The sequence below is a fragment of the Ranitomeya variabilis genome, chromosome 1 (assembly GCF_051348905.1).
Source record: "Ranitomeya variabilis isolate aRanVar5 chromosome 1, aRanVar5.hap1, whole genome shotgun sequence".
NCBI lineage: Eukaryota > Metazoa > Chordata > Amphibia > Anura > Dendrobatidae > Ranitomeya > Ranitomeya variabilis.
The window spans coordinates 1,115,754,107-1,115,779,024 of record NC_135232.1 but is presented as its reverse complement, the minus strand read 5'-3'; the positions used below and the strand labels follow the sequence as shown (position 1 = coordinate 1,115,779,024).

Below are 24,918 nucleotides of genomic sequence, written 5' to 3'. Positions count from 1 at the left end.
TCCTTTATTATTTACCAACCCATCCTGAAATTTCCCCTAGAATTCACGTGTTTGTTGTGACGGCTTTAATCTGCAGTAGTTAAATAACATATTTCCCCGAATGATCATAAACGTGATGAATGAACGACAGCCATGATTTACGCTGCAAATAATCTACTCAATCCTGGAGGGAAACCCTGTATTGTAAAGTTAATAAATTGTAACATCCCACTGATCACACAAGAGTTAATACCACATTAAGTGCAGGACAGGAAATAAGAAGAAAGAATACGTCCTTATCGCCTGGACCCTATGTTGGTGTTATTTTATTTATTTTATTTTATAATCATTCTGCCCTGGCTTTGATGGATATAATTTCTGCATAGGACTTATTATGAGAAAGCAGTGCTGCAGGGTAAAGCATGGAGGCAAAGCAAAATTAGCTCCTCCTTACCAGCCAATTTTTCATTTTTGCGCTTTCAATTCTTTTCCTCCTCATCTTCCAGGGGTAATAACTTATTATTTTTCCATCCACATAGTCATACTAGGGCTTGTAATTTGCAGGACGAGTTGTAGTTTTGAATGACACCATTCATTTTTATCATATAACGCACTGGAAAAAAAAATCTGGATCTACACAGTGCACGAAGAGGAAAAGAGCGGCTCTATATATGGATATATGGATTGCCATTTGTTGGAACTGCAGATCCTATTAAAGTAAATGAGATCTGAGCTGCAGTACCCAAAAATGACCACTACACAGTGTATGGCGCTGTGGTGTTCCAGCTCTGTACACTGACTATGTCGGTCACAGTGGGAGCTGCAGGCAAGTGATTGTTGTTGGCGCCTGGAGCAGAAATCCCACCAATATGATATTGATGACCTATCGTAAAAATGGGTAATGGGTTAAATAAAAAATGGTTAAAATGGGATAGTCATGGACGTCCCATTTAGTCCTTTGATTGCCAAGGTAAAATAGTGACCTTGACATCATAGGAGGTGTTGGCTCACAGGCTATCCCAGAAATGTGAATAAGTACTATAGATCCATCAGATAATTGCAGGACCCAGAAACGTCCTAACACACAGATTGCTGTTACGGCACAATAATGTATAAAGGACAATGTACTATAAAAATAATTAAGTCTGCGAAAACAGAAACAAAATAAAAATAGGTAGTAAAAGTAGTAATTATTATGACATAAGTTAAAAGTAAGCATAAAAGTACTTAATTGCACATACATTAAACCATTTCCAAAGGTGGGCCATCAATATGTAAGGCTAAAAATGAAATATTGCACCAATTTATAGCTTAAACTGTTGGGAATATCCCTTTAAAGAGGACCTGCCACTTTCCATAGATATGTAATTGTTGTTACCTGCTGTAAATGCCACTGTTCTTCTGAATCCAATGCTGTTTTTCTTTTGTTCCTGGGCCTCTGGGTTCCTGAGATATGACCACTTCTTTCAAGTATCTAAATCTAGTCTCGCTAATAAGTAGGTGTGGCCGTAAGTTGTTCCTCGTGGGCGTCTTCTTGTGGACCACGCCCAGTTGTCTATCAGGATTAGGTTTATAGAAAAAGGCCGTATCTCAGGAATGGAGAGGCGCAGGAACAAAATAAAAACAACCTCGGATTCAGGAGAACAGCGGCATTTGTAGGGTAAAAGCGTATGTATTTAAGGCAAGTGACAGGTTCTCTATAAGTAAACTAGGTAGAGGTCTAATATTGTAATTCTGAAGAAAGGTATAGCAGCGTCACATGAACGTAAGCTTTTTCTTTGTAGTGCGCGTAACAAAGGAACAGAACATCGAGTAAACTAGACTGAGTGAGGACAAGGACACGCGGGAGAGACAAGACCATCCAGATGGTTCTTACCTATTAAAGTAAACAGCTGCGCAGGCAAAGCTATTTCAGTATGGGAATACTATACATAGTATATGCATCGGGGTGAAATAGGGACGTGAGGATATTTAGAGCCTATCTTCACCACTGAACATTATTTTATGGCCCAGATACAACGCACCCTCTCCTGACAATTATATGATTACGAGAAGCTGTTCAGCAGTTGCATAATTATATAAGTCAGAAGCAACAGACTGACAACCTCTATACAGACTCTGTTAATCCTATTATTTTATAGCATATTATTCCTAGGACTACACACCTCAGCTGCTGCAGATCTTCATTTTAAGCACAAATCACTGATGGAAAACTATGAGAAAGGCCGTTGTTGCCATGGGGCAATATAGACATTTCAGACAGCAGTTTGAGATGTTTTTAAGGAGTGGGATTCTGTAAAGAAGGGGACACTGTGGAGATGGCAGCCTTGGGGGCAGTGTGTCGGGGACAGTGTTTAGATATAGACAGCATAAGGAGAAACAGTAGAAAGTGGACAGTGAGGCGGCCATAGTTCATAAGGGAAGTGGTGCTTATTGCTCATAATGGAGGACGGAGTGGTAGTTATAGATCATTAGTGGGAATGGTGTGGTATCATAGTTCATAAGGAAGGACAGTGCTGAGGTTACAGTTAATAAGGGAGGACAATACAGTGGGTAGAATTCATAAAGGTGGATACTGTGGTTGTTATAGCTAATAAGGGTGGAGAGGGCAGCAGTTATAGTTCATAAGGGGGGCAGTGTTGTGGTTATAGTTCATAGGGAGGATGGTGGGGCATTTGTTGTTCATAAGGGTGATGATGTTGCAGGCAGCTGAAGTTCATAAAAGGGAACGGTGTTGAGGCAATATATTATAAGAGAGGACAGTGTAGAGGCCATATACAAAAAGAATGAACAATATGGATGATATATGTGCAGGGAGCAGAGTGAGGGGCAATTATTTATTCAGAGGCAGATAATGTAATTCAGGGACACTATAATGACACTGTGATTGCTAAGGTCACCATGTCAGATTGTGCTGCCGAAGAGTGGAATAGAGAAGTCTGCAGACATGTGCTGTATCTGGGGATAAATGTTTATTTCAGCTACTGCCTGCTACTTATCAGTACTGTGGTTCCTTTATAGTCTGCAGTCTGATGTTGGCTGGGAAGAACAATTACCAGTATCTCCTTACCATTTAAAGGACATTCTGGTAGTTGTAACTTGTAGGTTCCTGTACTGCAAATATATATGGAAAGGGGTGACCTGATATTGCAATTTACCGCTGTACTGTACAAAACTTGATCGTAAATTCATGTACTAAATGATGGATGGTGATGAAGATGATTGTGATGATCTATCAATGTACTTATGTTAGTTTTGGTGCTATATTCATGTACTGATGTTGGTTTGGTTCTGGTGCTGTATTCATGTGCTAATGATGGTTCAGGTACTTCTAACAGTTTTGGTGCTGTTTTCATGTAATAATTAGTGATGAGCGAGTATACTCGTTACTCGAGATTTCCGGAGCACGCTCGGGTGTCCTCCGAGTATTTGTAAGTGCTCGGAGATTTAGTTTTCATCGCCGCAGCTGAAAGATTTACATCTGTTAGCCAGCATACATGTGGGGGTTGCCTGGTTGCTAGGGAATCAATACATGTAATAAAGCTGGCTAAGAGATGTAAATCATTCAGCTGCGGCGATGAAAACTAAATCTCCGAGCACTAAAAAATACTCGGAGGACACCCAAGCATGCTCAGGAAATCTCGAATAACGAGAATATTCGCTCATCACTAGTAATGATGGTTTGGTGCTGTATTCCTGTTCTGATGGTGGTTCAGTTCCTGTATTCATTTACTTTGGGGGTTGTAATGATGTATTCATATACTGATTGTGGTTCTTGTGCTATATTCGTTCACTATTGGTGAGGGACTGGTATTGTATACTGATGACGATTTTGTATTCTTGAATTCAAAGTAGTTGACTCTGTGGGTTCGGTATTCATGTACTGATAGTGGTTCAGGTGCTGTATGCTGTATTCATTTACTAATAATGGGTCTGTATTCATGTACTGATTATGGTTTTGGTGATACATCCATGTTCTTATTTTGGTTCTGTAATCCTGTACTGTTATTATTTTGGATCCTGTACACATGTATCAATCCTTAACTTGTCAGATGAAATGCTATAGGGCTTTGTTAATAAAGTATTGTGTCATCTGACAAATTAAGTATTACTACAACTATATTTATGTTAGAAGCATTCATTTTTTGTATTTGGGGCGGGGCATAAAGATGGGAGTACAATCTTGGAGTTCTCTATAATCTATGTAGATTATGTGATCCTGTGAAATACTTTTATAACTCCTACTACATTATCAATACTCAAACAGGTACCAGTGAGTTATTTGTGGTGTTATATAGAACTGCAAGAAAATGTAGCTGTAATTTTGATCACCATTACTTTTATTTTATGGGTGAAGAAGGTTCATGTAACTTGGTGTATTCTGTAAAAAGATATGTGGTCAGAAAAGGAGTGCAGTTTCAATAACGCAAATAGGTAACCTGTTTTTAAAAATTTGAATCCCTCCCCAGCCACCCCCTAACATTCCAACATAAAAACTCAGCCCTGGAATCACCATAGAGGGGCTTGGAGCATGTGGAGCGGGCTCAGTAGCTGAGACCGTTTCAATGTGGTAGATGCCGATTACGTTACACAGCCGACATCTGTCTCTAATAGCAGCGACTGGAGCTGAGCTCTGATTGCTGTTAACCTTTTAGATGCCGCTGTAAATTTCAGACAGTGGCAGTCAAATGGTGTGATCACCTGCAATGCAATTTCGGGGTATTCGAGGTACCAGTGGGTGGTCACGTTGGTTGGGGTCCCATTAAAGATCCACATCACTACAATTTTGGTTTTTCTGTTCCAAAAGCTGAACATGATTTGTCTTATACACTGCAATACTACAGCTTAAGGTATAAGCAATTGGACAAGCGCACATTCAAGTCCCCTAAGGAAATGACAAAAAAATGAAATAAAGTTAAAAAAAAATATTTTTGAAAAATATTAATCCATGCATTGGAATTGAATGTATATATACTATACACCCACTGTGAGCTCCCCAATAACTGGACTGGTATTGAAAACAGCTGCGGCCTCGTCAATCACTCTTCAGTCAATTGTGTAATTGTCCTGGATGCAGCGGAGTGTTGTTCCCTGACAAATTGGTGGCAGCGGTGGGATCTGCATGATCTCCCTGTTGTAATCCTTGAAAAATTGGTGGCGGCCGTGGATTCTGCGTGACCCGCTAGTTCTTCTCCTTGACGAATGGAGGCAGCAGAGCGTTGTTTCCTGAGTAGTGATGAGCGAACGTGCTCGGAGAGTGTGTTATCCGAGTATCTTGGGCGTGCTCAGATAATATATTAGAGTCTCTGCAGCTGCATGGTTTGGGGCGGTAGATATCCGCGACACATGCAGGTATTGCCTGTTTGTCTATCGCCGTCGCTTCCAAACAGAAAAACAGGTGTGTACAGGTGCAAACTAAGACAATTTAAGAGTAGCCATCCCCATATATAACTAATAAATAACGTTGCACTCTGTGGCGCTATAGTATGTAAACATGAAATATATGAACTTTGAATGGCATTACTCTTCTAGAAACTGGAAAAAACGAGAATGTCTACCCAGCAGCTGCGATAAGACGATTCTCTTTGCTGGAAACCTATCCTAATGTGAATCCTCTCCTAGGCTGAAGCCTCCATTTATATGGGCAAATAACACTGCCAGAGGCTGATGGGTGGAGTGCTCGGTCAGAGATCCCATGTGTACAAATAGCAAAAGACTGACCGTCACTTCCAAACAGAAAACAGGTGTGTAAAGGTGCAAACTAAGAGTAGCCATCTCCATATATAACTACTCTTAGTTGTTTTGTGAGTGTATTTGTATGATTGTGATTTTGTTTTACCCCTGTCTATTTCCCCCGTATGTCAGGTTTTTCTATTCTCTTCAGTCTCATACTTCCCTGAGTGGGGGAGGAAAGAGTTAAACGTGCATATAGAAGCATAGCGAAGTATGAGACTCCGGCATCCCCACCATCAGTGTTAATCTGGGAAACAAGGATAGCCTAGGGCAGGGCCGCCATCAGGGCATTACAGCCATGACTGGCGTATGGGGCCCGGTGGGCAGAGGGGGCCTGCATCGGGCCCCGTCTAATCTGCTCACCGGGCCCCCCCTGCAGGCGCTGCGGCACACTATTGACGTGTGGGCCCGTGAGGGGCAGGGGGCCCGGGGCAGTATGCTGGACACGGGGGCAGAATGCTGGACACGCTGGGGCAGAGGAGATGCTGGACACAGGGGCAGAATGCTTGACACAGGGGCAGAAAGCTGGGCAGAGGAGATGCTGGACACAGGGGCAAAATGCTGGACAAAGGGGCGGAAAGCTGGACACAGGGGCAGAGGAGATGCTTGACACAGGGGCAGAATGCTGGACAAAGGGGCAGAAAGCTGGACACAGGGGCAGAGGAAATGCTGGACACAGGGGCAGAATGCTGGACAAAGGGGCAGAAAGCTGGACACAGGGGCAGAGGAGATGCTGGACACGGGCAGAATGCTGGACAAAGGGGCAGAAAGCTGGACACAGGGGCAGAGGAGATGCTGGACACAGGGGCAGAATGCTGGACACGGGGGCAGAATGCTGGACACGGGGGCAGAAAGCTGGACACGGGGGCAGTTTGCTGGACACGGGGGCAGTTTGCTGGACACGGGGGGCAGTATGCTGGACACGGGGCAGTATGCTGGACACAGGGGCAGTATGCTGGACATGCTGGGGCAGAGGAGATGCTGGACACAGGGGCAGAGGAGATGCTGGACACAGGGGCAGTATGCTGGACACAGGGGCAGTATGCTGGACACAGGGGCAGTATGCTGGACACGGGCAGAATGCTGGACAAAGGGGCAGAATGCTGGACACAGGGGCAGTATGCTGGACACGGGGGCAGTATGCTGGACACTGGTGCAGAAAGCTGGACACTGGGGCAGAAAGCTGGACACAGGGGCAGAAAGCTGGACACAGGGGCAGAATGGAGATACGGGGCATGATTGGAGACACAGGGGGCAGGATGAAAAACATGGCGGCATGACTGGAGACACTGGGGCTTGACTGGAGACAGATGGGGCAGGATTGGAAACAGATGGGGCAGGATTGGAAACAGATGGGGCAAATTGGAGACACAGGGGGCATGATTGCAGACATGGGGGCATGATTGGAGACGGGGCAGAATGGTGATACGGGCATGATTGGAGACACTGGGGGCAGGATTTGAGACAGATGGGGCAAGATCATGGGGCAGGATGGATACGATGGAGACAGATGGGGCAGGATGGGGAGAACATATGGGGCAGAATGGATACTCATTAGGACAGGATGCAAGAACATATGGCTGATGCCAGGAATGAGACACACGGGGGCTAGGATGGCGAATATTATTACCATAGGGGCTAATTAAGGGATATTATTACTGCAGTGATGTATTTATTTTATTTTTTGAGTATACTGTTTTAAATGGGGGGTGGTCCTGTTACTGTGTAGAGTAATACTATGTTGCCTTCTTCATGTGGTGTAATGTAGAAGTTGGGAAAATTAAGTAATGTGTTCTGCAAGCGGAACTCGAGATAACTGTGTTATTCCCTGCAGAAACGAGTCCTGGCTGGATGAAGTGATGGCGATCTGTTCTGGATGAAAGATGAAGGACTTCACCTAGAGACGTCACTGGTGAGTCAGTGTGTTACTTATACACTGACACTACACTGTACACTATATACAGAGCTCCTGTGTATAATGTCACTGGTGATCACTGTATTACCTGTACACTGACACTGCATACTAAGTACAGATCTCTTGTGTATAATGGCACTGATGGTGATAGTATTGTGGGTTTTTTTTATTACTGATCAGTATTGTAGTATTCAGTCACTATGTGGTGGTAATATGTGGTCTGGTCATGGTGTTGTGGTATTTGTTCCTTGTATTTGATATTATTCGGTAACTGTGGTGGTAATATGGTGTCTGGTCATGGTGCTGTGGTATTTGTTCCTTGTATGTGGTATTATAGGTCATTTTAAAAATTGAAAAATAAATAAAAATATACCTAAATTGTATTGCATATTTTAACAAATATTTAATAGGTTACAGTAGAGTAGGGCCTGGCCAAAAGTGTCTACCTTGTCATTTTGGTGGCTTAAAAAATCTTTTGGCCAAAACAAAAGCTGCCGGCTTTATGTGTGATCTTTTGATGGGAACTGTGAATGTGTGATAGGTGAGAAGTGGAGATTTTCCAAGAGAGAGCGGTGGGACTGTGGCCAGTTCGAGGGGTGGAGCGTGGAGGCGGGGCTGGGGTGGAGCCTGGGTGGAGTCTCAAGGGGGCCCCGAAAATTTTGCCACTATGGGGCCCCGAAATTTCTTGTGGCAGCCCTGGCCTAGGGTCCTCCTAGCTTGAGGGAAAGGGAAGGAACCTGTTGCCCCAGGAAATCCTTCAAACGTATTGTGATAGGTATCATAAGCCTCAATGGGGTTCTCCCCCTTAGAGCTCCTGTACTGTAAAGGAGTTAGGGAGCCCCTTGGTCTGGTAAGGGAGTCCAGGAAAGAGGAATTGAACACATTCGAAGTGTCCGTCTTTGAGTATGTCATGCGGCTCCGTGAGAAAATGCAGTCAATGAAGTGGCTGGTAAATGAGAATATGGTGGAGGCCCAGGCCAGTCAGAAGCTATGGTACGACCGGAATGCCCGGGAGACGTGTACGAAGTGGGTCAGAAGGCATGGATCCTAGTCCCAATGACCAAGAACAAGATTCAGGCGACCTGGGACGGTCCATACCTTGTGCGTCAGTTCTTCAATAACATGAATTACGTGGTCACCATTGACCACACCAAGAAGAGGCAGAAAGTCTTCCATGTCAACATGATGAAAGCTCATCGTAACAGCAACATTCCTGTGTGTAGCCTTCCTGACGAATCCTGGTGGATTTGCTGGCTGCAGCTCGGGACGGAGGGTCTATTGAGGACACAGAATTCAACCTGCCGCTATCCCTGGACCAGAGGTCCAGCTGAGAGATGGTCTCATTGGTATACAATGAAAAGCTCAATTAGCCATCCACCAGGTGGACACAGGGAGTCACCCTCCAGTCCGGCAACCTGCATACTGTGTCTCTCTAGAGATGCAAAAGACATTAAAAGAAAGATTGATGAAATGCTATGTTTGGGTTGATCCAAAAGTCAAAAAGCGCGTGGGCTCGGCGGAAGCTGCAGCCTACCTACATGGACGCAACTTCACCATAGTGACTGATCACAATTCTTTTAGCTGGCTACACCGGACGACCAGCGACAATGGCAAACTACTGTGGTGGACCTTCACTCTACAGCAGTACAATTTTACCTTTCTGCACATGAATGGTAGCGAACATGGCATTGTGACGGGCTGTCCCGCCAGGGGAATGCCGGGGAAATGGACTTGGGAGTTGATCTGTAAATCAGTTTCCCATGCCACTTCTAAAAGGGGGAGGTGTTACAGCTATACTGTGTAAGCCGTTTCATAGCTGATAGTGAATATTGAAGCAAGGCTATGACCTCCAGATGACCCTGCTGTAAGGGGTCCCCCCTGATGTGAACAGGTAATTAGAGAGGATTATCTTAGGGTACTGTCACACAGTGCAATTTTGATCGCTACGACGGTACGATTCGTGACGTTCTAGCGATATCGTTACGATATCGCAGTGTCTGACACGCAGCAGCGATCAGGGATCCTGCTGAGAATCGTACGTCATAGCAGATCGTTTGGAACTTTCTTTCGTCGCTGGATCTCCCGCTGTCATCGCTGGATCGTTGTGTGTGACACCGATCCAGCGATGTGTTCGCTTGTAACCAGGGTAAACATCGGGTAACTAAGCGCAGGGCCGCGCTTAGTAACCCGATGTTTACCCTGGTTACCAGCGTAAACGTAAAAAAAACAAACAGTACATACTCACATTCCGGTGTCTGTCCTCCGGCGTCTCAGCTTCTCTGCACTGTGAGCGCCTGCCGGCCGGAAAGCGAACACAGCGGTGACGTCTGACGTCACCGCTGTGCTTTCCGGCTATGGCGCTTACACAGTGGAGAGAAGCAGAACGCCGGAGGACAGACACCGGAAAGTAAGTATGTACTGTTTGTTTTTTTTACGTTTACCCTGGTTACCGGGGACTTTGGCATCGCTCCAGCGCCGTGATTGCAAAGTGTGACCGCAGTCTACGACGCTGGAGCGATAATCATATGACGCTGCGACGTCACGGATCGTGCCGTCGTAGCGATCAAAATTGCACTGTTTGACAGTACCCTTATGGATGGTAGACCAGTTGGGGCTGACAGATGAATTTTGGGATACGACAGATTGATGGCCAAAAGAGATAACCTATCTCCTCTAGCCTCAGCTCGAACACATAGACAAGCAGATTACTTTAAAATCCTTTGTCCTTCTTTGCAAATAATGAATATTGGGATGTTATGGACAGCATAGATATTACTGATATGAGAGACATATTTTAGGAGTCGTACTGAAGTGGCGAATGTAAATCATTGTCTTACGTAACGGGACGATTGCGGCAACACCTCCAAAGGAATACCGGTCAGATGAATGACATAATCCATGCCATGTATCCTATCTGAAAAAAGGTAAAATTATAATTGCAAACATGACAATAATATCTCCCGCCTGGGACCTCCGGGGTGAAGATATCATGGAAGTTGGAGATCCCATAAGAACTAGACCAGTCCTGACCAGTCCCTGGAGGAAAGGCATGTGGGTGTGACTTATGTTAATAATAAAAGCAAATTCGGTACTATGATCATTTTCAGTCCTGAAAGACACAGTGCGCTGTGGTTCAGCCCATTGCCTAAGGAGTGCTTCTCTCCGCTAAGCTCTGAGCCTTTTCCATGACACAGGTTTAGTATATTTTTTCTGTTTATCCTTTTTATTAAAAGCCATTGTATATACTGCATTGTTTTGTCCATTTTGTAACCTCTTTGTATATTTTTATAAGCACTGCATACTTTTCTAATTAAATACATAAAATTGCTAGAGCTCCTGATGATGGAGTTAGGCTTGAGCTGCAGGTAGCCGCCAGGTACCACTCCTAGGCAGTACTGCGGCTGCTGACCCCAGAGGTCAGGATTGCAGACACAGACATGGGTTTGGAGTCACTGGAAGGACAGGATTCGGACACTGTTCAGACAACACGGGTTCTGGGTACCCGGATAGACTGGACACTGACTCGGAATCACTGGCAGGACAGGATTCGGATACTGGAACAGGCTCAAACAGTCTGGACTCCGGAAAACAGGCAAGAAAAGTGCTTATACTCACCTAATCCTGATTCCCTGTGGACCACAGCCTTTGTCTCCTCTTATTATGACTTTTTTAAAGGGAATCTGTCAGCAGGTTTTTACAACCTCATCTGAGAGCAGCATGATGTAGAGACCCTGAATCACAGACACCAGCACCTATTTTAGCTGGTTGTGCGTCCTAGGTGTGACACAGTCACTGGTAAAGTGCTGGAGGGGAGATATGTGTCACTACGCTTAATGTCGTCAGTGATATAAAACCCCGAGATATACCCTCCAGCACTCTAAGTGCTGTGAGGGGTTAAGCTAATTTATGTAATGGGCTGGCTTTTATGTTGACATCCATAGAGCGGGTGGGAGGATGTCCACCTTATCTCCACCCTAGGGTGAGGTCTGGGGCTTAAATAGCTGGGGCTCCAGGGTCACTCCTTGTTTAGCAGGGCCGGAGAGAGGATCCAGTGGCTTGAGGAGTCCGCTGAGGAGGAAAGACTGAACTTGTGGTGCTGCAGATCGGGCAGCTCCCCGCAAATGTATGAACTGTGTACAGCATTTTTTTTTTGCTATCATGTTTTTGCCTGAAGGGCTGGGTTTACTTTCCCCTTCTTGTTGGTTTATGCTGCCATATAATAATGGAACTGAAGATTTAAAGAGACAGTGTTCCTGTTTTCTACTTCTGTATACTGCTGAACAAGTTGAACTGCCACAGAGGATGCACACTCGCCTGAAATATAGCTGTGCAGAAACCTGCTGAGACCCTGCACCGTAATACATGCCGCCGGCCGAGGATGGCAGCTGACGTCGGTGTGCCAGTCACAGGCAGTGCTCATAGCAGTGACGTCATTTGTCGCTCATAGCTGCCCTGCTGAATTCAACTGCTGGCTTCTGCGCCACATATGATTATTATTATTTATTATTATAGCGCCATATATTCCATGGCGCTTTACATATGAGGAGGGGTATACAAACAATAAAAACAAGTACAATAATCTTAAACAATACAAGTCATAACTGGTACAGTAGGAGAGAGGACCCTGCCCGTGAAGGCTCACAATCTACAAGGGATGGATGAGAATACAGTAGGCGAGGGTAGAGCTGGTCATGCAGCGGTTTGGTCGATCGGTGGTTACTGCAGGTTGTAGGCTTGTCGGAAGAGGTGGGTCTTCAGGTTCTTTTTGAAGGTTTCGATGGTGGGCGAGAGTCTGATGTGTTGTGGTAGAGGGTTCCAGAGTAGGGGGGATACGCGAGAGAAATCTTGTATACGATTGTGGGAAGAGGAGATAAGAGGGGAGTAGAGAAGGAGATCTTGTGAGGATCGGAGGTTGCGTGTAGGTAAGTACCGGGAGACAAGGTCACAGATGTATGGAGGAGACAGGTTGTGGATGGCTTTGTACGTCATGGTTAGGGTTTTGTACTGGAGTCTCTGGGCAATGGGGAGCCAGTGAAGGGATTGACAGAGGGGAGAGGCCGGGGAATAGCGGGGGGACAGGTGGATTAGCCGGGCAGCTGAGTTTAGAATAGATTGGAAGGGTGCGAGAGTGTTAGAGGGGAGGCCACAGAGCAGGAGGTTACAGTAGTCGAGGCGGGAGATGATGAGGGCATGGACTAGGGTTTTTGCAGATTCTTGGTTGAGGAATGTACGGATTCGTGAAATATTTTTGAGTTGAAGGCGGCAGGAAGTGGAAAGGGCTTGGATATGTGGTTTAAAGGACATTATTACTGGAGGAGATCAGGACTGGGACATTACACCAGAATGGGGGATATTATACTTGGAAGAGGCTCAGGATGGGGGATAATATTACTGGAAGGGACCCAGGATCGGGACATTACACCGTGATGGAGGTCATTATTACTGGAAAGGTCACAGGATTATTACCCATTATTAGCAGAAGGGGTACAGGATGGAGAACATTAAACAAGGAAGGGGCCCAGGATGGGGGACATCATACCTGGAAGGGGTCCAGGATGGGGGGATATTATTATTGGAAGGGGCACAGGATTGAGGACCTTATTACCGGAAGGGGTCCAGGTTAGAGAACATTACACCAGGAAGGGTCCCAGGATTGGGGACATTATGCTAGGAAGGGATCCAGAATGGGGGGACATTTTTATTGGAAGGGGTAAGGATGGGGACATTACACCAGTATGGGGGACAATATTACTGGAAGGGTCCATGATGGGGACATTACACCAAAATTATACCAGGAAGGGGCCCAGGATAGAGAATATTACACCAGGAAGGGGCCCAGGATGGGGGACATTATACCAGGAAGGGGTCCAGGATGGGGGACATAAAAATTGGAAGGAGCACAGGATGGAGAACATTACACCAGGAAGGGGCCCAGGATTGGGGACATTATGCCAGGAAGGAGCCCAGGATGGGGGACATCATACCAAGAAGTTGCCCAGGATGGGGGACATTATTATTGGAAGGGGCAAGGATGGGGACATTACACCAGTATGGGGGACATTATTACTGGAAGGGGGCTAGGATGGGTGACATTACACCAAAATAGGGGACATTATACCAGGAAGCGGTCCAGGATGGGTGACATTAGTACAGGATGGGGAACATAATTAAAATATGGGGAGGGTCACACGTATGTGATCGCTGTAATCGTACTGACCTGGAGAATCGTATTACCGGTTCATTTTCACCGCAAAGTGAACGCCGTTAAAAAACTAAACACAAAAAACAATGATGGAATGGCGTCTTGTTTTCACCGTTTCACCTCTTTTTGTAGTACATTACACGTGTAATGAAAAGTTGATGTCAGTAGCGTTGCCGCTGCGCCATTGTGGAGGCGTACGCATAGACGGGGAGAGGGGGAAATATTCGGTTTCTGAGGGATTCTGGGGGTCAGGGGTTTCTCCGCCTCGTCCTATCCCACCCAAGCGCTATTATAGGGGACAGATTGTGAGGCACAGAGGCTCCGGGACTACCCAGAATGCCATGCATTCAAGCCAGCAAGGAATGTTGGGAGATTTCAGCTCTGAAGCCTTTCAAAATGGTAAATGCAGCTCTGCCCTAGATCCCAGCTTGTGACGCGAAGTATGAAAGGGCCAGAAAAACACAAAAATAAGGAGATTATTCCTCAGCGTTATGGTTACAGCGCTATTAAACCATGGCAACCAGCAATATGGCGCCCCTATGCCCTAGAAGCTCGGGAAAGCTGGATGACGGCTCCTGACAGGGCTGTATTTTCTCTCACCCAGCTTTTCCCTGACTAGAGCATACAGCAAACAGGAGCAGATTAATTTTAGCTGGACAAAAATAGAAAATGTGTGAATTGACATTGTTATTTTATTTTTATATAAGTTAAAGTCATTTATCTTTATTCCTAATAATAATAATAATAATAATAATAATAATAAAAGAAAAATCTGTCATAAAATAAGTAGCCAACACTGGAAAACTGTGTCACATTTTTTTTTTTTTTTACCCGCCCGCCCGCTTATCATTTCTTTCAGTAAAATTGAGTAGGCACACATAATAAACAGCGTACGTTGTGATTGGCTGGCATGCAAAACAGAACGCAGTCCCATTCGTCCGTTTACCTGTCAATATCACATTCGATCCCGCCCTACAACTGAAGAGGGGCGGGCCATTTTTTTTTTTTTTTTTTTTTTTTTTTTTTTTTTTTAAGCTATTGGTTGCGAGAAATTCCTCTACTGTCAGCTGCTCCTAAATACCACGCCCATTTTCATTGTTACGTCACTGAGTTGACCCGGTGTCAGACGGCTAATGCCTCTCATTGGTCACGCTCGCAATCACTCATTGGCTAGAGCTGGGGAAAGGAAAAAAAAAGTGGGCGTGGCCACAAGGGGGACGCGCTGTACGGGCATGCGCTGGGGCATTAATTGTTTTGCTGCTGAGCTGTCAAGTTGTATCGTACGTTTTACTGCGCCCGCCCTGAGCGGTTTTTCTTTTCTTCAGTGATTGTGCCGATTTATCGTTCGGTTCTGTTTCTGTCCGGTAATTATTACCCATGATGCCCAGGAGTGTGGGCATGTAGTGCTGTCAACCCCTCCCCCCACCTTCAGTCCAAGATGGCGGTCCAGGAATCAGCTGCTCAGCTCTCCATGGCTCTGAAGGTTCAGGAGTATCCAACTTTGAAGGTGTGTCATGTTGTCTGTGGGTGCATGGCTGTCTGCTCGTCTCCTAGGTGCCCCATACTGGGGGTCAGGCATAGCATTGGGGCGTTGGGGGCGTGCGTTGACGCTTTCGCTCTGTACTGTCGGCTCCATTTTCCTAAAACGCGTCACATTGTACGGCGCACTGCTTCGGCTTCCCAGCCCGTCCGTTTTTACCACAAAGTGTCGACGCCGTCAGTTCAACAATGCCGAAAACTGTTCCTAATCGCGTACTGATTGGATCAAATTGACCACGTCGCCCCGATGCGCGTTTCGCTGTTTATTTTTTTGCCTTCCCCTCCCCCGTAATGTTATATAAAGTAATGAGAAGTGCCAAGTGCTTGCTGTCAGCGAATGGAGACTTTTTTTTGTTGTCACACAGCTGAAGGTTTGTTACAGTTGTATCTCCTGCGATACATTGTAGCAAACTACTAAAGAGATATTTTGTGCTTGTGTCCAAACTGGAAACATTTGTGTCATGTGGAGATCTGAAAACAAAAACTAGATCTCAACTAATCTGGATTCATGTCCTCTTAAAGGGGTATTCTCAAACTAATGCGGTGGGATAGGGGTTCACTCTCTGACCGCTGGGTCACCCATCAATCCTGAGAACCGATGCTCTGAAGAGCCCATGTGAGTGCAGCGGAGCACTTCTGCTCTTGTCAATCTTAAAGGGGTTGTCCGGAGGTGTAACACCTGGCACCCCCGACATTCAGCTATTCCCAGTGCCGGTGGTGGCTGGATGTGATAAGTTGCAGAGGGGAACAGCACATCTCCATCAGCTGCACGGCTGGGTGCTGCACATCTGCCCCTATTCCATTCTATAAGGGTGACTCTGCAGTACCCCGCTACGTCAACTGTGCACCTGATGGAGCTGTGCTGTTTCGCCATTGCTGGCAGTGGGAACAGCTGATCGGTGCGGTGCCATGTGTCATAACCCCACCGATCTGGTATTGATGACCTATCCTAAAGATACACCATCAGTATTAAAGAACCGGACAACCCCTTTAAAGAGACCACCAGAGATTGCCAAGCGCAACTTACGGCACTCCCATAAGAATGGACGGAGGAGCAGTGCCCACGATCGGCCTCCACTCACATGGTATTTCAGGACCCCAATTCATAGGATCTTGGGGGTCCCTGCCGTCAGCGATCGGAAATGTATCCACCTGTCCCATTAACTTCCAAATTTGACGCTAACCCTTTAAGAATTTGGTGCATCTCTCATTGTGCACCTCAAGAAATGTGCTCCATTCAGGGACTGGAGTGTATTTCTATGGTGCCGCGTGGATTATTCTGTCGTCATATACGCCAAATTCGTGTCATGAATTATGATGAATGTTGGTTGTCCTCTGCCGCACCCCTCTTGGCTATGCCCTTTGCACTTTCCAAAAAGTTGGTGTAAAAGTCTAAAAAAAAAACCAAACCAAAAACATTTGCAAAGTAGTAGTCCAGGGCTGAAGGTTCTGTAGGTCGCTGATGAAATGTCTGGGGAATCACTTTCTTCTTCTGGAAATTTGATCGAACCCTGGAAGAAACATGGTGGCTAGTGATTCACTAGCAGTTCTGGGGTTTGGACAGATTCATGGTGAGCCCTGGTGGTTTGGGGGTTCACTTGTAGTCTGGGAGATCCATGTTCTTCTACGATTCCCGGAGTTTTAAGAAATGTTACAGATAAATGTCAGATGCTGGTGGTTTGGCTGGTTCTCCATAATCTTGGTCGTTCTCTAGATTCTTGAAGGTCTGTAAGATCCCTGTTGCTTCTGGGAGGTCACCAGAAGAGCGGGTGTTCTTTGAGATCCATCATACATTTTTATGCTTGATTTATTTTTTAAGTAAATCCAGTGTAGGAGATCTCTGGTGGCCTAGAGGTTTAGATGATCTCTGCTAGAAGGGTTTGCAGATGGTTATTGTCTGGGGGATCTTTTTCTTTTTCCGGAGATTTGATGGAACTCTGGAACAAACATGGTGGCTACTGGTTGACTAGCAGTCCTGGAGTTTGGGCAGATTCTTGGTGGTCCCTGGTTGGTTGCAGGTAGACTGGTCATCTTGAGTTTTAGTGGCCCGAGAGATCTATTCTCTTAGGTTCCCAGTATGATATTATGGATGTTTGGCAGATAACTGGTTTTCCGTGAGGGCCCATACATTTTGGATTTTTGGCTGATCCTTGAATCATGGGGAAGTGTCGAGAAGAGCAGGAGTTCTCTGATTGCCATTCTCCTGTATGTCCCAGATCCTTTATAGTCTTGGGAGGTCTTCATCTGTTTGAGAGATGGAGATCCTCAATAGTTAGGGTCTACCTGATACCTATAACCCTACAGTTGAGTAGCGTTGTTAGGTTTCTCCTTTCTATAATTTGGTAAGAATTTTCGTGAAAAAATAGGACCCAATTTCCATCAGTGACTCGAACTTGCCAGCGACGTAGACATATGAATTTGGGTTGCCACGTCTGAATGAAGTCTTACTGGCAGATGTTTGTGGCATCTATAGAGTATTGCCATCATTGACTGTTGACACATTGCCACAACTCCCTCTCCTCTCGCATTCCTCAGCTGCAATCCCCTATTGCCCGCATTCCTCCACCATATGTTGAGATGCAGGTTCACATCAGAGAAGGGTTAAAAGAAAGAACTCGTCAAGTAATTGTGTAAAATATGAGAAATAATTAAACTATGTACATCCACGGTGGTCTGCGGTGTACATTGTAGGGCCCGACAGATGTGTTGCCGCTGTGTTATTATGATGTGGCAGCGGCGGGTATCAGTAATTGCTTCCTGTGTAATGATAGTGAGGAAGCGGCGCTCTTGCATAGTGTAGACGGTTCTGGAGGAGCCTGTTCTTTTCAGGCCTCCTCCTGACTTCACATCCTTTCTGCTGAGCAGAGGTTTGAGTCATGCACAGGAATGTGCAGCTGCTGGAAAACATCTACTCCGTGAAGACGTTTTTATATCCGACTGATTCTGGTGCAACTTGTAGTAGGTGGAGAACTACAAGGCCCAATATCATCATCAATGATTGTTTGATCCTCCCAACAACTGTAGACATATAAACCTGTATTTGTTTCATGGTTTTGCTGCCTGATTTTCTGATTCCATGCTGCACCATCCATGTGAAAGTGTATTACTTTGCTTTTATAGCACCAACATATACCGCAGCGCTGTACAGATATTATCCGCAGTGTCCTCATTGGGGCTCACAATCTAGATTCCATACCAGTACGGCATGGAGTGAGGGAGGAAACCAAAGGAAATCCACGCAAACACGGGGAGAACATACAAACTCCTTAAGATGTTGTCCTTGGTTGAATTTTAGCCCAGGACCCCAGTAATAATGCTATCCACTGAGCCATCGTACTGCCCATCAAATATAGGCGACTGGACACATTTATACAAGGTCTTCGAGCCAGTAATACCCCCACCCTTCCTTGAAAACCTTCATGCCCCCATGCACTTAAGATAGCTGTAGGTCATACAATGGTTTGACCAACTGTTCAGGTGGCGGCTATTTTGCCCGAGTGCTCCCTTGTTCTCCATGAGAGAGCCACTGGTAGACATTTCTGGCGGTGGCTTTTCCTGAAATTGGCCATACCGAATCCTTAACTCAATCATCTGTCCAGGGCTCCCACACACATTTGACTCTTGTCCTGTAGTTATAGCAGTGCCCTCTCCACCTCATTGGTCCAGGAGGCACACCTGGTAATGCATTGAATTTAGGATGCCCGTGGACCCCTATTCACCAGACGGAGGCCAGAAAAGTGTTCTTGCGGCCGGTTTCAGTTTTCGTATGATATAACTATATCAGAAAGATTTTCGCTCTCCTACCATCATTATGGACACCTATGCACGTCATCTTCCTTCCCTAGAATGCAGATAAAGTAAAGTTGCACCGCTAGCCCTATGCAACTTGTCACAGTTGAGTAGCCCCCCCCACATGGCAAAACTGTCCTGTCCGTGCACTAAATGGATGTCATTGACTTGAACGGCAATTAAACTATCTCCATAAAACTGTAAAATATTAGTATTCTGTTACTATTATGGCAGTGTCGTTCTTTTTTTCTATACTTTTCTGAATCACCTCAAAAAGGGCCTTTGTTACCAAATCTTTCATGTGCATCGAGGCACACAATGTGATTGGCACTGCAGAGCAGAATAACCCATTATTTATTTTTTAATTTTGCCTCTCCAAGATATTAGCAGTCAAAGTATTTGGCGCCTAACTAATTTTAAAGTTCCAGTGGGCGTTACCAGAGAGATTTCACTGGGGGCGTGTAATCCTTCCTCTTTCAGATGCTGACCAATCATTAGTAGGCAGTGACAAACTAGGAAAAGAAAAGCCCGCCCCCAACAATACTTTAGTCTACTTTCCTCACTGCAGCACAGCAGACCTTTGTGTGATTGACTGTCAGTTTTTATCTCCAGCAGTCAGTGTGGGGGGGGGAGGGCAGTAGTGTAAGTTGGGTCTCATTACAAACACTTCTAGTATCACCTTTCAAATGAACTTTATTGGCAGGACCAGTTACCACTAACATTGCCAAAGCAAGTGTGCTGCCAACTCTGCTGTACTCCCTCCCTCCCTACACTGACTGTAGGAGATGAAAACTGTTACTCACACTCGAGTCTGCTGTTCTCCAGCACATGTGATAACTCTGCATTGAGGAGAGCAGACTGTCATTATGTCTCACAAACATTATGAATATCTAATCAGAGGACCACATACACCAACCCCGCCTTAGAACACGAGCATATCATTAACACAAAACTGGCAATAAAGATTAAGAAACAACCACAAGACTGATTTCATCAACCAAGATATAATTTTAATCAGTATAACGGCGCCGATCTGACATTGTGTGTAGGTTCCTATGCACAATCCTGTTGACATTTTCCCTTTAAATAAACAAACTGAGCTCAGAGAGTGAATCCTTCATTAGATAGGTGGTGTCAGAGTTTTATAGTCCCAACATCCAAGTAAGGAAAGTTAAAAATGACACACTTACTTTGTATTTTAAGCAAAAAAAAATGAGATTTTTTTCATAATTTACATTTTTAAAAATTGCAAAAGTTTGGCCAAGGTTTTAGAACTTAATTAATCTGTTAGCTATGGCTTGTTAACGATCATCGTTAGGAAAGGTCAGGTGATGCAAATTTCCCAGCCTTATAAAAACCCAGCCTCCTCTAACCTTGTGCCAAAAAACAGCAGCCATGGGTTCTTCTAAGCAGCTGCCTAGCACTCTGAAAATGAAAGTGGTGGAGGTCCACAAACCAGGAGAAGGCTATTTAGAAGATAACAAATCGTTTTCAAGTTGCCCTTTCCACAGTTCGCAAAGTAATAAAGAAATGGAAGTTACCGGAACAGTGGAAGTCAAGATAAGGTCTGGAAGACCAAGCAAAATTTCAGTGAGAGATGTTCATAGGATTGCTAGAGAGGCAAATCATAATCCCCACTTGATTGCAAAAGATCTTTAGAAAGATTTAGCAGACTCTGGCATTGTGGTACATTGTTCTACTGTTCAGAGACGCCTGCACAAATTTGGCCTTCATGGAAGTCATCAGAAGAGAACTTCTCCTGCGTCCTCATTCCTTATCATAAAATTCAACGTCAGAAGTATGCAAGGAAACAAGTCCTGTGGACCGATGAGGTTAAAATAAAATTCTTTGGCCACAATGATTGAAGTTGTGTGTGGAGAAAAAAGGGCACAGAACTTCAGGAAAAGAACATCTCTCCAACCATTAAGCATAGGAGTGGATCAATCTTGCTTTGGGGTTGTTGCAGCCAATGGCACGAGGAACATTTCATGGGTAGAGGGATTCAATGAAATTTCAACAAATTCTTGATGCTAACATAACACCATCTGTACAAAAAAGCTTAAGTTGAAAAGAGGATGGCTTCTGCAAATGGATAATGATTAGAGATGGGAGGACACCTGGATATTCGGGTCCGGCCAAACAGTTACAAAAAGTTCGGGTACCAGAACAGTACTCGTACCCCATTCACTTGAATGGGGAGCCTGAACATCTAGTGTTTGCTGTGCTGTCATGTGCATGAAAGCGCGGCAAACACCACTTCTGATCAGAGGTAAAATTATCACCGCCGGTTAGACAGCCGTGGTTCCCACACTGTTAAAAGACATCGTGAGTGCGCAGCTGTGATCGGAGGCATAAAGTTTACCTCCGGTCACTGCTGTCAGCTGATGGGACTACTGCTTCCATCAGCTGCCGCTAATAACAGCGAGAGCAGGAGCAGCTGATGGGGAGTATTCATCGGCCGGCACTTGCGTTGTAAATAAATAATTAAGAAAATAAAATGTTGTAGGTTCCTCTCTACTTTTGATAACCAGCCAGGCAAAACTCACAGCGCTGGTTATCAAGAATAGAGGGGTCCCCACTCCAATTTTTTTTAAATTATTTAAAAAAAGGCATTGGGTCTTCCCCCTCCCCCCATTTTTGACAACCAGCATTGCTAACTCTCACAGCTGGGGGCTGGTATTCTCAGGCTGGTAAGGGCCCATGAATATTGCCCCCCCCCCCCCCGAGCCTAAAAATAGCAGCCCACAGCTGCCCCAGAAAAGGCACATCTATTAGATGCGCCAATTCTGGCGCGTTGCCCGGATTTTCCCACTTGCCCTGTAGCGGTGGCAAGTGGGGTTCATATTTGTAGGGTTGATGTCACCTTTGTATTGTCCAGTGACATAAAGCCCATGGCTTAGTAATGGAGAGGTATCTATAAGACACCTATCCATTACTAAGCCTATAGTTGTATGGTAAATAAACACACAGCCAGAATAAAGTGTCTTAGGCTACTTTCACACTAGCGTCGTGCAGTGAACGTCGCTATGCGTCGTTTTGTAGAAAAAACGCATCTTGCAAAAGTGCTTGCTGGATGCGTTTTTTCTCCATAGACTTGTATTAGCGACGGATTGCCACACGTCGCAACCGTCGTGCAACGGTTCCATTGTGTTGCTTCGGTCCGTCGCCACCAAAAAACGTTGCATGTACCGTTTTTTGGTGCGTCGTGTCCAGCATTTCCGACCGCTCATGCGCGGCCGGAACTCCGCCCCCGCCTCCCCGCACCTCACAATGGGGCAGCAGATGCGTTGAAAAACTGCATCCGCTGCCCCCGTTGTGCGGCGCTTGCACAGTATGCGTCGGTACGTCACAACGTCGCATTGCGACGTGCGTTGTACGACGCTAGTGTGAAAGTAGCTTTATTTGAAATAAAACAAAACACACTTTTCCTTTTTTATTCAAAAATAACAAACACAGTTATATTCGCCTAACGTCTAATTCCACTGATGCCCTCATCTCCTGTAATAAAACAAAAATAAAAAAAAATGCAATATCCCTACACCTTACTGACGTTCTGTCCCACGCCATAATCCATGTCTGGGGGATAAATAATTTTCAACCTGTACGGTGCCAAGATGGGAAGGGAATGAGCTGCTGCGAGTGCAGCAACAGTGACTAGCAGTGACGTCATTGAGGTTATCACCAGTCACTGAGGCTATGTTCCCAGCCAGCCTAATGAACTGCGGTGACCTCTATGAGATCCCCGCTCGCTCATTGAGAAAGTCTCACGGTGCAGAGGCGAGTTCACCGCAGTTCAAATTCACTGCAGTGAAATTCTTCCGAACTTGCCTCTGCATTGTGAGATAATTTTACCGCCTGTCAGAAGCAGTGTTTGCCGTGCTGTCATGCACAAGACAGCGCTACAAGCACCCGGTGTTTGGGGGGCCGAACTTGAACAGTAACATGGACTTCCTGGTGAAGTCCATGTTCAGTGTCCGTGCCCGAACAGTAGGTGTTTGGTACAGACGCCGAACTTTACTGTTCGGGTTCACCCATCTCTAATACTGATCCTAAACACATGTCAAAATCCAGAATAGATGACTTCAAAAGGCACAAGCTGCAGGTTTTATAATGGCCCTCACTGTCCCCTGATCTGAACATCATTGAAAATCTGTGGCTAGACTCAAAATAGTAGAGGATGCAAGACGACCCAGGAATCTCACAGGACTGGAAGAATTGAAAGACTCTTGGCTGGCTACAAAAAGCATTTACAAGCTGTGGTACTTTGAAAAGGGGGTGATACGTCTATATCTATATCTCTTCAAAAATACAAAAGAAATGTTTCATCTTTAACTTTAGGCCTTTTAGAGATCATTTCATCTTCAACTTGCTTAACTGTTCATAATAACAGTAATTTTTTAACTTTTTCAAATGCGGGGAGTTGGAATGATTGTGCAAGAGGTCCCGTAAGAAGAGGGGACAGACTGCCTACAGCTCCGTATGTTTCCTTCTATTTCTCAACTGAGATGGATCCAGGAACAGAAACCTAAATACAGCAGGCAGGAATAGAAGCACATGTGTAACACAGGGATGCTCGCTATTCCATTTTGCTCATATGAACCAATGATCTTATGCTTATGCCCACATCTAGGACTTGGTCTCACTTGGGTATATCTCAATGTTGTAGCGGATTGTAAAGTTCATGCATATCCTAAATTGATGGCCGATTTTACAGCTTATTCACATTTGTCTCCTATATCGACCGATGTTTGTAAGGCTCATTCACATTCGTATCTTTTTGCTGATGGCTCACTCTAGGGTTCGTTTGAACTCTTAATCTCTTATTGATGGATTAATCTATGACTCATTTGCGCTTGATCGTCTCCACTTATCAACGGCTGACTTTGGGGCTCATTCACTCGAACATCTCCTCTTGCCAATGACTCTGGCACTCATATAGCCTCTTCTATGGCTCATTCTAGGGTTTGTTTGCGCCCGTGCATCTCCTCTTTTTGATGGCTCACTCTAGGGATCATTCGTACTTGAGCATCACCTGTTCTTGATAGCTCATTTTAGGGCTTGTTTTCATTTGAGCATCTTGTCTTTTCAATGGTCCACGCTTGGGCTCATTTTATAATCGTATTGGCTTGTGCTGATGAGTCACTTTAGATCTTGTTCACACTTGAGAATCTTCTATTGTAGATGGCTCAGTCAAGAACTCGTTTGCACTTGAGCATCTCCTTTTGTCCATTTCTCATTTGCACTCATCTCCTTATGTTGATGGCTTGTCCAAGGACATATTCACACTTGAGAATCTCCTCTTGTCTGGCTCATTCTGGGCCTCCTTTGCGCTCGAGCGTCTCCTCTTGTCGATGGCTCACTCTGGGCCTCCTTTGCGCTCGAGCGTCTCCTCTTGTCGATGGCTCACTCTGGGCCTCCTTTGCGCTCGAGCGTCTCCTCTTGTCGATGGCTCACTTTGGCCTCCTTTGCGCTCGAGCGTCTCCTCTTGTCGATGGCTCACTCTGGGCCTCCTTTGCGCTCGAGCGTCTCCTCTTGTCGATGGCTCACTCTGGCCTCCTTTGCGCTCGAGCGTCTCCTCTTGTCGATGGCTCACTCTGGGCCTCCTTTGCTCTCGAGCGTCTCCTCTTGTCGATGGCTCACTCTGGGCCTCCTTTGTTCTCGAGCGTCTCCTCTTGTTGATGGCTCACTCTGGCCTCCTTTGCGCTCGAGCGTCTCCTCTTGTCGATGGCTCACTCTGGGCCTCCTTTGCTCTCGAGCGTCT

At 45.5% G+C, this 24,918-nt stretch overlaps 1 protein-coding gene across 1 annotated transcript in view; it reads left to right on the top strand.

The window, feature by feature from the left end:
- Positions 1-14,997: 14,997 nt before the first annotated feature.
- MAEA (macrophage erythroblast attacher, E3 ubiquitin ligase) overlaps positions 14,998-24,918 on the top strand; it is a 68,926-nt gene continuing 59,005 nt past the window's right edge. Inside the window, exon 1 of the mRNA XM_077280209.1 lies at positions 14,998-15,336. Coding sequence (XP_077136324.1) covers positions 15,268-15,336 — 69 coding nt within the window. The 5' untranslated portion in view covers positions 14,998-15,267. The remainder of the gene's footprint in view (positions 15,337-24,918) is intronic.